The 14,053-nt window shown below is 43.2% G+C and overlaps 1 protein-coding gene across 2 annotated transcripts in view; it reads left to right on the plus strand.

The window, feature by feature from the left end:
* Positions 1-13,339: 13,339 nt before the first annotated feature.
* The window catches only part of LOC142741678 (uncharacterized), an 87,377-nt gene continuing 86,663 nt past the window's right edge, over positions 13,340-14,053 (plus strand). For both annotated transcript variants that reach the window (XM_075851024.1, XM_075851023.1), the window contains exon 1: positions 13,340-13,524. In XM_075851024.1, the coding sequence (XP_075707139.1) occupies positions 13,437-13,524 (88 nt within the window). In that variant the 5' untranslated portion in view covers positions 13,340-13,436. The remainder of the gene's footprint in view (positions 13,525-14,053) is intronic.

A 14,053-nucleotide genomic window follows, 5' to 3' on the forward strand; every position in this document is an offset into this window, starting at 1 on the left:
TCTCAAACACGCGGGCCTCATGCGGCCCGTGAGGCTGTCATCTGCGGCCCACGGGACACAGAGCCACTAGTATAGGCTCTGCTCTGGGACTCTGTGGAATCCCCTGACATTGCTGTCCATATATGGACAGAGATGTCTGGGACTTCCCCAGAGCCGGAGTCCGGGGCAGAGCGCTAGTATAGGCTCTGCTCCGGGACCCTGGGGAAGCCTCTGACATCACTGTCCATATATGGCGCTCTGGTGTTTACCTGACATTGTCAGGTCCGTATTTCACAACGAATAACCACCTCTGTAAATTGAAAGCTGAAGGCATGCCTGGAGAGAAGTACACCACACAGAGTAATGTTTGGTACAGCTTCCCTCTCAAAGCCAGGAGGAAGACTGAATAACTTTTTATTCAGAACAAAGAAACACAGAAAGAGACACATGCCTCCTCCCCAGAGATGTGGGAGTGCCCGAGCCCCCACCAGTTTCTCAGACTCACTCTTCTTGCATTCCAGGGGGCGGTGTCTTCCATAGGTGTGTCCGACATGAACAAAGAACTTGTTATATATATCAGTATATTACACAAAGAACTGAAATGTATATACATATGTGTGAGGATAATATTTTTCAAACAATATACATAGTAATGATCCCTGACAACATCACTGTCCATATTTGGACAGTGATGTCAGGAACAGAGCTGGAATCCCAGGCAAAGTGCTGGAAGCGGCTCTGCTCTGGGACTCCAGCTCTGAGCAGGCCCCTGACATCACTGTCCATATATGGACACTGATGTCAGTAGCGTCCCCAGTGTTCCAGAGCAGAGCACCCCCTGACATCACATTCCGGTCCAGGAGGTTCCCCTGACGTCACTGTCTATGAACAGTGACGTCAGGGGCTCCTCCAGCAGAGGAATCCTCGGTCAAAGAGTCAACGCTCTGGCTGGGGATTCCACTCCTAGAGGGAGCCCCAACGGAGCTATCTACTGGGGGGTGAGTGTGTGTGGCGCTATCTACAAGGGATGTGTGTGGCATTATCCACAGAGGGCACTGTGGTATCTAGGGGGGTGGCATCTACAGAGGGCACTGAGTCATCTAGGGGGTGGCATTATCTACAGAGGGCACTGTGGCACTATCTAAAAAGGGGCTGCCAAATCTTGACATTCGTGCGTTTGCCAAACGCTGCCAACTTAGCCGCCGGACTGCATTTAGCGACACTTAAACTGGAAAACTGGATTGTTAAAATAACACGTGGAGTAAACTCATATATTTCTGGTAAGTTTAAACCTAGCGCTACTATTATAGTAATGTAGTATTATTGTTATAGTGATATAGTGTTATAGTAGTTCAAATAACTAGTTGATTAACAATAATTTTGTATCAAATTTGAAAGTAATGCGGCCCGTCAACTTCATATTTTTTCTACATGTGGCCCACTTACCCGGCGGAGTTTGAGGCCCCTGACCTTGAGCGTGTTGGATCGGGGCAGCTGTCCGTCGCAGACCTCGTAGTTCTTCCTTGACGCCATTCAAAGCTTCATCTGTAACGTTAATGAATTTCTAACGTTCACATCTGCTCTTCTGTATTTTCTGCTGCTTGTAATCCACGAACCAAACAAGTTACAAAGAAAAGTTCAGCTCTTGAAATAATATTAAAGGCGATGTAAACCTTTGAAAGGCAATTTTTTTTATTTTTTGTTAATAAGCAGGTGTATCCGTGTGTTTGGCGCAACTTTACAAATATCTTTTATTAAAAATGAGTTTTACTTTTTGAGATACAGCTGCTCTGTATCCTCTATATAAAGCAGCTGTATGTAGCGCTAAATCCTGCCGCGGGACTGCCGGGTTCAGTGACAGCAGTTCCTGTGTGTCGTGTCTGACCGTTCATAACTTACATGTGATAGATTACAGGTGGATCCTGCATGGACCCGCTGTCACTAAACCCGGCAGATCTGCGGGACTGACTAATTCAGGTAATAACGCTAGATACAGCTGCTCTGTAAAGCGAAAACAGAGCAGCTGTATCTCAAAAAGTAAAACTAATTTTTAATAAGTATTTATAAAGTTGCACCAAAAAAAACTGATAGACATATTTATTTGCAACGGTTCACAAATCCGTAAAGTATCGAACAAAATACAGACTTCTTTTTTTTATTTGCACGTTCTTACCTGCAGCCCGCACATGCTGAGGGATTGCCAACAATGGGTGGAGTGCTACTATGGAGCGCACACCTGACCAGTCTCCGGGACCCCACATTGTCCGGACACATCCGTTACTGTAGCAGTTCCTGAGCTCAAATGTTCGTGTCTAGTCAATTTACAATGAGAATTTCTCCCGAACTGTTGTCCCTTTCTGCTGTTATAAAAACAAACATTGAATCGTGACGGAGACTTTCCCCTCCTGGATCTTCACCCCGAGTCACTGATGTTACACGTTCTCTCCACAATCCATCACATCGGTCATTACTGTTCACCAAACCAGTGTTAGAAGTGAAGTCCCAGAGAGTCGGCATAAGGAAACCCCCCATTACCTTCAAAATAATCACCTGTAACCCCTGACCTGGTTCTGTACCCACAATTCATGATCAGTCTGACGTCTACACATATACATAGGAGTTCGTGAGGCTCCACCTGCAGACATTTTAATATAGGAAACCTGACTTGTTGATACTTACTGTAATTCACTGTGACGTTCTCCACTGTAATCTCATATGGTTACATTTGCCCTCCTAATTTACAAATGCATATAAATTATATATACATATACACAGGGCCAGCCTTAGGGGTATGCGACCTGTGTGATTGCCCAGAGTGCTGCAGCCTCCCAGCATGTAGGGGGCGCCACCAGGGCAGAGTCTAGCTTTTCTGCAGCCTGAGACAAAAATTTAAATGGCGCCCCCAGATTGACATCCCCTGACTGTTCTACATCACTAGCAGCCTCAGAAAAAAAAAAATCATATCGCCCATTAATAAAATAGCGTCATACACTACACCTCTAATTATAATAGAACCATACACTGTGTCCCTGATTATATCAGCACTGTAGACAGTGCTCCACATACATAGTGCCCCTTTAGAGCCTCCTGTAGACACTGCCACCAAAGAGCCTCTGTAGATAGTGCTCCACACAGATCCCCCTGTAGATAGTACCCCACATATAGCCCCCCTGTAGATAGTGCTCCACATATAGCCCCCTGTAGATATAGCCCCCTGTATAGTGCTCCACACAGTCCCCCCTGTAGATAGTGCCCCACATGTAGCCCCCCTGTAGATAGTGCTCCACATATAGCTCCCCTGTACAGTGCTCCACACATAGCCCCCACATATAGCTCCTCCTGTAGATAGTGCTCCACATACAGCCCCCCCTGTATAAATAGCCCCCCTGTACAGTGCTCCACACATAGCCCCCCATGTAGATAGTGCTCCACATATAGCCCCCCTGTAAAGTGCTCCACACATATAGCTCCCCCTATAGATAGTGCCCCAGATGTAGCCCCTCTGTGCAGTGCTCCACACACAGCCCCCCCATATAGCCCCCCCGTAGATAGTGCTCCACATACAGCCCCCCTGTATAAATAGCCCCACTGTACAGTGCTCCACACACAGCCCCCCATATAGCCCCCATGTAGATAGTGCTCCACATATAGCCCCCCTGTACAGTGCTCCACATATACCCCGCACATATAGCTCCTGTAGATAGTGCCCCACATATAGCCCCCCTGTACAGTGCCCCACACATAGCCCCCCCATATAGCCCTGTAGATAGTGCCCCACATATAACCCCCCTGTATAGTGCTCCACACATACAGCTCCACCTGTAGATAGTGCCCCACATGTAGCCCCTGTAGATAGTGCTCCACATATAGCCCCAATAAAGACATAGCCCCCCCTGTACAGGGCTCCACACATAGCCCCCACATATAGCCCCCTGTAGATAGTGCTCCACATGTCGATATAGCCCCCCTGTATAGTGCTCCACACATAGCCCCTCACACTTTTAACAGAAAAAAAAACTGTACATACTCCCCTAAACCCGCTTGCATTGTTGAAAGGCGCTGACTGGCAGGGTGCCTTGCCCTGTCATTCTACAACGCATGCGGCGTGATGACGTCATCGCGTCGCTTACGTCATTGAAAGGCGCTGAATATCGGGGCACGGGCCGTACCCCGCCATTCAGTGCTTATGCATGTAATTGTATATGCGTTTTATAGATGCAGGTACAATTATAGTGCAGGAGGGGGTAGCGGCGGCTGGTTTCAGTGGCCGCGCCGCCCCCTCAGAGAGGAAGCAGGCCGCCGCCTGAGGCGAGATGCTCATCACGCCTCGCGGACCTGGGCGCCACTGTGCAGGCCATTCGAACTCTACATGGAGTAAGCTCCGCCCACAGTCCGTCCCTGCAAGAAACCTGTGCTGCAAGGAGAGATAGTAAGTTCCTTTTTGTGTACATATGTCTCTGTGTGTGTGTATATATAAGTTCCAATATGTGTGTATGTCTATATATGTGGCTGTATGTGTGTGTATATATATCTCTGTGTATGTGTATAGTTATCAGTGTGTGTTATCTGTGGTGTTACATAGGACTGCATGTAAAATCTACTACATTATCTGTACTCAGGGAGTTATCACTGTGTTATCTGTGGTGTTACATAGGACTGCATGTAAAATCTACTACATTATCTGTACTCAGAGTTGCCACTGTGATATCTGTGGTGTTACATAGGACTGCAGGTAACACTACTACATTATCTGTACTCAGAGAGTTATCACTGTGTTATCTGTGGTGTTACATAGGACTGCAGATTACATCTACTGCATTATCTGCACTCAGAGAGTTATCACTGTGTTATCTGTGGTGTTACATAGGACTGCAGGTAACATCTACTACATTATCTGTATTCAGAGCTATCACTGTGTTATCTGTGGTGTTACATAGGACTGCAGGTAACACAACTACATTATCTGTACTCAGAGCGTTATCACTGTGTTATCTGTGGTGTTACATAGGACTGCAGGTAACATCTACTACATTATCTGTATTCAGAGCTATCACTGTGTTATCTGTGGTGTTACATAGGACTGCAGGTAACACAACTACATTATCTGTACTCAGAGCGTTATCACTGTGTTATCTGTGGTGTTACATAGGACTGCAGGTAACATCTACTACATTATCTGTACTCAGAGAGTTATCACTGTGTTGTGTGGTGTTACATAGAACTGCAGGTAACATCAACTACATTATCTGTACTCAGAGCGTTATCACTGTGTTATCTGTGGTGTTACATAGGACTGCAAGTAACATCAACTACATTATCTGTACTCAGAGCGTTATCACTGTGTTATCTGTGGTGTTACATAGGACTGCAGGTAACATCTACTACATTATCTGTACTCAGAGCGTTATCACTGTGTTATCTGTGGTGTTACATAGGACTGCAGGTAACATCAACTACATTATCTGTACAAAGAGAGGCAAAGAAATGGATCCAGCGCAGTGTCCTTTGTGTCTTTAAAATAGGAAACTATTTCCAAGTTTTATTAAACAATGAAAAAATAAAAACAATAGCAATGCAGGTAGATATTCCCGGATAAATGGAGGGATTGATTCTAGAAGCCATGACTAAGGACGCAGTAGGCGTCAGAAACGCGTAGGCACCGCTCACACTGCCACAATCCCTCCATTTATCTGGGAATATCGACCTGCATTGCTATTGTTTTTATTTTTTCATTGTTTAATAAAACTTGGAAATAGTTTCCTATTTTAAAGACACAAAGGACACAGCGCTGGATCCATTTCTTTGCCTCTCTTTGTATCCTATACGTGTGCCGTCACGAGGACTCGTGCGCGATTCTACACAACTGCGATAAGGTGAGCTGGAGGAACCCTCCCAATACTTTCTCTACATTATCTGTACTCGGAGTTATCACTGTGTTATCTGTGGTGTTACATAGGACTGCAGGTAACATCTACTACATTGTCTGTCCTCAGAGAGTTATCACTGTGTTATCTGTGGTGTTACATAGGACTGCAAGTAACGCTACTACATTATCTGTACTCAGAGAGTTATCACTGTGTTATCTGTGGTGTTACATAGGACTGCAGGTAACATCTACTACATTGTCTGTCCTCAGAGAGTTATCACTGTGTTATCTGTGGTGTTACATAGGACTGCAAGTAACGCTACTACATTATCTGTACTCAGAGAGTTATCACTGTGTTATCTGTGGTGTTACATAGGACTGCAAGTAACGCTACTACATTATCTGTACTCAGAGAGTTATCACTGTGTTATCTGTGGTGTTACATAGGACTGCAGGTAACACTACTACATTATCTGTACTCAGAGAGTTATCACTGTGTTATCTGTGGTGTTACATAGGACTGCAGGTAACATCTACTACATTGTCTGTCCTCAGAGAGTTATCACTGTGTGCTATCTGTGGTGTTACATAGGACTGCAGGTAACACTACAACCACTAACCGAAAATTGTCCCTAAATGCTATAATAACGACCGACAGTCAATATAGCCAAAAATACAAAAAATACTTTATTAGGACATCGATAGTTGTACAAACTGTTTAAAAACACATAATGTACAAAACTGCAGATAACTAGGACAATGTAATCACATAAGTCAGGGCATACACGGGGGACAAGTTAAAGGGAATGTGTCGCTAGAATTATAATTTTTTTCCAGTTAAACAGTTAGTATTTGAGTGATTACACATTGTTTTAATTTTTTTAATTTTTTCACAAGTCAGGAAATATAATAAATTAGATTCTAATTTATAACATTTCCATGTGCTGGCCACTAGAGGGAGCAGTTCCAAAATTGCAACATGGTCAATGTGGTAAAGCAACCTCATTGCTTTATGCTGCAAATTTGGGGTGGACACACTCTCTTCTAGTGTCCTCACACAATCCCCCCTCCATTCTTCTGGCTAGTGCCAGGAGAGGGAGGGGTTTGAATCTTCAAACCTCCTACACTGTGTGCTGCCATTTTCTGAGCAACTGCACAGTGTAGGAGGATTAGATACAGGGCTCAGCAGACAGTATCACATAAACATAATACACACATCACATGCACAAACATAAATGACCTGCTCCTGCCGCCGCTGCTCCTATTCCTTGCGCCTTCGCTTCCTTGAACATATGGCCGGAAGCCGCGGCCGGAATTCGTCATCTTACTGTCCGGCAGCGGCTTCCAGTCCACATGAAAATGGCGCCGGATTTCGCTCTACGAACGTGCTTTGTTTAGGTCTGTGCGGGAGTGGCGCGTGCGCCGTTCCCACACAGACGCTGCACGCTTCTGAGAATGGGCTCCCGTTCTATCGTTAATCGACACATACAGAGATGAAAAAAAATGGCAGCCCCATAGAGAAGTAAAAGTAAGAATACATTAAAAAGTAGAAAGTGACAGCACAAAGGGTATGTTCACACTCAAACGTAAAATACGTCTGAAATTAGGGAGCTGTTTTCAGGAGAAAACAGCTCCTAAATTTCAGACGTAATTGCTGGTACTCGCGTTTTTCGCGGCGTCCATTACGGACGTAATTGGAGCTGTTTTTCTATGGAGTCCATGAAAAATGGCTCCAATTACGTCCCAAGAAGTGACATGCACTTCTTTGAGGCGGCCGTCTTTTGATAGCGGCGCGTAAAAAAAAAGCCCGTCTGCACAGAATATCGTAAGACCCATTGAATTCGGTTTGGAGCCGTTTTTTCGGGCGTAATTCGAGGCGTTAAACGCCTGAATTATGTCCGTAAATAGGGCGTGTGAACATACCTTTATTAATAAAATTTTTGTTAACATTATATTAAAAGCAATATGATCAAAAAAATAAAAATCATGACGCCTTCCCTTTAAATAACATGTTACCCCTCATATATATATATACACACACACAATACAACAAAAAATTACATGGATGCAAAAACTTATGTATACCATACCGCTCAGAATATCGCCCCCCATAGTAACCGCCTGTACAGTGTCGAGCACCCCAAGCCGTGTTTCGCACCCATCTTCGTCAGGGGGAGCTGGATCAATGTCAGGTACAGATTTAAATGGTGACTCGTCAGCCGAATCTCTAATTTTAACCAATTTACTCACTATGAAGATGTTTCATGGGGCATGCGAGTGGTGAGGCGGCAACCTCAACGGTGACCAAAACAGCATCCGGAAGTCGGCATCGCGCAGGCGCAACGCCCAGTCCCACGTTGCGCCGAGAGTGACGTCAACAATGCCCCCCCCACTACTCGCAGGCGCACTACATCCGTGAGTCAGCCGTGTCCATGATGGAAATTGGCATAAAGGATCTAATTGATATTACCCCATATATGTTGAAACGCTTTCAAAATGACGAGAATATATTACGTGCACATGAACCGGGGAAAACACTTGTACGAGCATCAGCACATATATAGCGACCCCTACTGTTCAGAGGAGGAATTGTATTAGGCCTTATTCACACGAACTTGTCTGTTTTGCGCATGTAAAAAAATGCAGCGTTTTTCTTGCGTTGCAGTCCGTGTGACAACCGTGTACTGTGCGCTTCTTTTTACGCGCGTATGTCATCCGTATGTCACTCGTTTTTTACGTCAGCAAAATAAATTGAAGGAGGTGTTTTTTTTCCTCATACTTTCCTGAGCAACTGTTGCGCGAGTCATCCGTGTGCTGTCAATTTTTTCACGCACCCATAGGCTTCAATGGGTGCGTGATGCGCAAACAACGCACAAGAATAGGACATGTAGTGACCTCTGGTTTCCGTTTGTGTTAGACAGGGTCCCGTTCTGGCAGAAAGCTCAGACGGAACGTCACAACGGGACCCTGACGCAGATGTGAACGAAGCCTAAGCAATGAAATAAGTGAAAAAATAGAAATAAGTCAATAAAAATATACATTACCGTTATAAATGAAAACAATATGATAGAAATTATATGGAGTTTTCATTAGTGAACAAACAATATAAAAATTTAAAAAATTATATATATACTAAATTTGTGTATATAAAAAGTGACATTGAACATTACCCATAAGTTAGAGGATTTATGATGGAACCAGTCCAATATTCGGGCACTCACCGCTGCAAAGTAATAGGATTGACAGTCAGGAAGACCCCCATATCGCTTTCTCTTAATGAGAGTCGCTTTCGCAATCCTGGGTGGTCTAGTACACGGAACCGTCTGAAATAAATACATCAGTCGTGGCAGGACATTCATTTTCACTGCACTTATTCTTCCCAACCAAGAAAAATCCTTATTTTCCCATTTGGCCAAATCAACTCTCAGGCTGGGTTCACACGACCTATTTTCAGGCGTAAACGAGGCGCATTATGCCTCGTTTTACGCCTGAAAATAGGGCTACAATACGTCGGCAAACATCTGCCCATTCATTTGAATGGGTTTGCCGACGTATTGTGAAGACGACCTGTCATTTACTCGTCGTCGTTTGACAGCTGTCAAACGACGACGCGTAAAAATACAGCCTCGTCAAAAGAAGTGCAGGACACTTATATACATTATATGCGGGACACTTATATACATTATATGCGGGACACTTATATACATTATACGCGGGACACTTATATACATTATATGCGGGACACTTATATACATTATATGCGGGACACTTATATACATTATATGCGGGACACTTATATACATTATATGCGGGACACTTATATACATTATATGCGGGACACTTATATACATTATATGCAGGACACTTATATACATTATATGCGGGACACTTATATACATTATATGCGGGACACTTATATACATTATATGCGGGACACTTCTATACATTATATGCGGGACACTTCTATACATTATATGCGGGACACTTATATACATTATATGCAGGACACTTATATACATTATATGCAGGACACTTATATACATTATATGCGGGACACTTATATACATTATATGCGGGACACTTATATACATTATATGCAGGACACTTATATACATTATATGCAGGACACTTATATACATTATATGCAGGACACTTATATACATTATATGCGGGACACTTATATACATTATATGCGGGACACTTATATACATTATATGCGGGACACTTATATACATTATATGCGGGACACTTATATACATTATATGCGGGACACTTATATACATTATATGCGGGACACTTATATACATTATATGCGGGACACTTCTATACATTATATGCGGGACACTTATATACATTATATGCGGGACACTTATATACATTATATGCGGGACACTTATATACATTATATGCGGGACACTTCTATACATTATATGCGGGACACTTCTATACATTATATGCGGGACACTTATATACATTATATGCCGGACACTTATATACATTATATGCCGGACACTTATATACATTATATGCAGGACACTTATATACATTATATGCAGGACACTTATATACATTATATGCAGGACACTTATATACATTATATGCAGGACACTTCTATACATTATATGCGGGACACTTATATACATTATATGTGGGACACTTATATACATTATATGCGGGACACTTATATACATTATATGCGGGACACTTATATACATTATATACAGGGCACTTATATACATTATATGCAGGGCACTTATATACATTATATGCAGGACACTTATATACATTATATGCGGGACACTTATATACATTATATGCAGGACACTTATATACATTATATGCGGGACACTTATATACATTATATGCGGGACACTTATATACATTATATGCGGGACACTTCTATACATTATATGCGGGACACTTCTATACATTATATGCGGGACACTTATATACATTATATGCCGGACACTTATATACATTATATGCCGGACACTTATATACATTATATGCGGGACACTTATATACATTATATGCGGGACACTTATATACATTATATGCGGGACACTTCTATACATTATATGCGGGACACTTCTATACATTATATGCGGGACACTTATATACATTATATGCCGGACACTTATATACATTATATGCCGGACACTTATATACATTATATGCAGGACACTTATATACATTATATGCAGGACACTTATATACATTATATGCAGGACACTTCTATACATTATATGCGGGACACTTATATACATTATATGCCGGACACTTATATACATTATATGCCGGACACTTATATACATTATATGCAGGACACTTATATACATTATATGCGGGACACTTATATACATTATATGCGGGACACTTATATACATTATATGCGGGACACTTATATACATTATATGCGGGACACTTCTATACATTATATGCGGGACACTTCTATACATTATATGCGGGACACTTATATACATTATATGCCGGACACTTATATACATTATATGCCGGACACTTATATACATTATATGCGGGACACTTATATACATTATATGCGGGACACTTATATACATTATATGCGGGACACTTCTATACATTATATGCGGGACACTTCTATACATTATATGCGGGACACTTATATACATTATATGCCGGACACTTATATACATTATATGCCGGACACTTATATACATTATATGCAGGACACTTATATACATTATATGCAGGACACTTATATACATTATATGCAGGACACTTCTATACATTATATGCGGGACACTTATATACATTATATGCCGGACACTTATATACATTATATGCCGGACACTTATATACATTATATGCAGGACACTTATATACATTATATGCGGGACACTTATATACATTATATGCGGGACACTTATATACATTATATGCGGGACACTTATATACATTATATGCGGGACACTTCTATACATTATATGCGGGACACTTCTATACATTATATGCGGGACACTTATATACATTATATGCCGGACACTTATATACATTATATGCCGGACACTTATATACATTATATGCAGGACACTTATATACATTATATGCAGGACACTTATATACATTATATGCCGGACACTTATATACATTATATGCCGGACACTTATATACATTATATGCAGGACACTTATATACATTATATGCAGGACACTTCTTTCAGACGTAATTTGAGCCGTTCTTCATTGAACTCAATGAAGCACAGCTCAAAATTTACGGCTGTCAGAGAAGCCTCGCAAAATGCGAGGAGGAGCAATTACGTCTGAAACGAGGCAGCTGTTTTCTCCAGAAAACTGTCTGTCTTTTCAGACGTAAAAGGCACTTCTCGTGTGCACATACACTAAATGTGATATCGCTGTAATCGTACTGACCGGTAGAATGAGGGTAACATGTCGTTTTTACCGTACGGTGAACGGCGTAAAAACAAATCACAGAAAATATTGAGGATTTGCTGTTTTTTTCCTATTCCACCCCACAAATATATATTTTTTCCAGTTTCCCACAACATTATAAGGTGCAATAAATGGAGCTGTGAAAATCTGCAACTCGTCCCGCAAGAAACAAGCCGTCATACGGCGATATTGATGGACAAAATAAAGAAGTTCCGGCTTTTGGAACCTGGGGAGAAAAAAACAAAAGTAAAATTCCGAAAAATGGCTGCGGCGGGAAGAGGATCATGGCGCGCAGCAAACAGGAGGAGGCGTAAGTCGGGCCATGTCATAGGAACAGAATGAAATTACCGGACACGCTGGATCCGTCACAATGACAGACGCCAACGGCGCCCAAAGGAAACCATTGACTTTAATGGGATCCATCGTGTTTCTGTCCTTTTGCCGGATGAAATAGCGCGGCATGATTCGCTGTTTTGTGCGACAGAGGCTCCAACGCAGATGTGAACAGAGTCTTAGAGAAAAGCGTGTAATTTGTAGAAAGATGCGGCAAATCACACAACACGTCAGGACACTAATAATAAATGTGCCGGAGCGGATATAAACCAGGAAAATATTCCTAACATAGGTGAGAAAAAAAGACCAAACCCAAAGTGTGAGAGAAAATAACAAATCTCTACAAGAGCAAGTCATTATAACCGGAGAAGCGTCATACACCGATAATACACACGGGGGCGCTAGTGAGCCTGAGGAAAGAGGGGCTAGTGAGACTGGAGAGGACGGGGATAGTGACGGCTGGAGAGGGCGGGGCTAGTGAGTGAAGTCTGGAGAGGGCGGGTCTAGTGACGCCTGGAGAGGGCGGGGCTAGTGAGTGAAGTCTGGAGAGGGCGGGTCTAGTGACGCCTGGAGAGGGCGGGGATAGTGAGTGAGAGGGCGATAGTGAGTGGCTGGGGATAGTGAGTGAAGTCTGGAGAGGGCGGGGATAGTGAGTGGCCGGGGATAGTGAGTGAAGTCTGGAGAGGGCGGGGATAGTGAGTGAGAGGGTGATAGTGAGTGGCTGGGGATAGTGAGTGAGAGGGTGATAGTGAGTGGCTGGGGATAGTGAGTGAAGTCTGGAGAGGGCGGGGATAGTGAGTGAAGTCTGGAGTGGCCGGGGATAGTGAATGTCGGCTGGAGAGTGCCGTGTGACAGTTTCACTCTCCTCAGGACTTCTATACCCGGTCACTTCTCCTGTCATGTCTCCGTGGTCCGGTAAGTTTCAGTAATAGCGCGGATATGCCGGGATCCTGCTGATAACCGGTGACCCCTTCCCCGCGTGTTCACATAACGGGGTGCACGTAACCCGCTCCCGGCACCTGACGGATTCATTACAGTGGACGGGATAAGTACCGGGTGGATGTATTGTCAGTACCGGGGGAGGAGGGGGTCGTTCTCTAGATGTGTCGGTCATTCTCCGTGTTCACATTCATGGTTTGGCGTCGGTTGAGCTCGTACAGGAGGGGCCGGAGAACAGAACAAGTTTTACAGACTCCTCCCCCTCCGCTAATTTGTTTATACTTTTATTTGTTTCTCCTGTGACTCGCCTCAGGTACCTGCAGTTCCACTGTTCCTCCAGCAGGTGGTGATAGTAACTAGTCCTGAGTGTGACATAGTGAGAAGTAATACACCACCCCCTGAGAGCAGACCTGTATACTGGTAGAAGTACAACACCCATCATCTTCATGTCACCTGGAGAAACCGTCACATTATCCTCTATCATTGTACCACCACTATTACTGTA

This window comes from Rhinoderma darwinii, chromosome 2 (assembly GCF_050947455.1).
Source record: "Rhinoderma darwinii isolate aRhiDar2 chromosome 2, aRhiDar2.hap1, whole genome shotgun sequence".
Classification (NCBI taxonomy): Eukaryota; Metazoa; Chordata; class Amphibia; order Anura; family Rhinodermatidae; genus Rhinoderma; species Rhinoderma darwinii.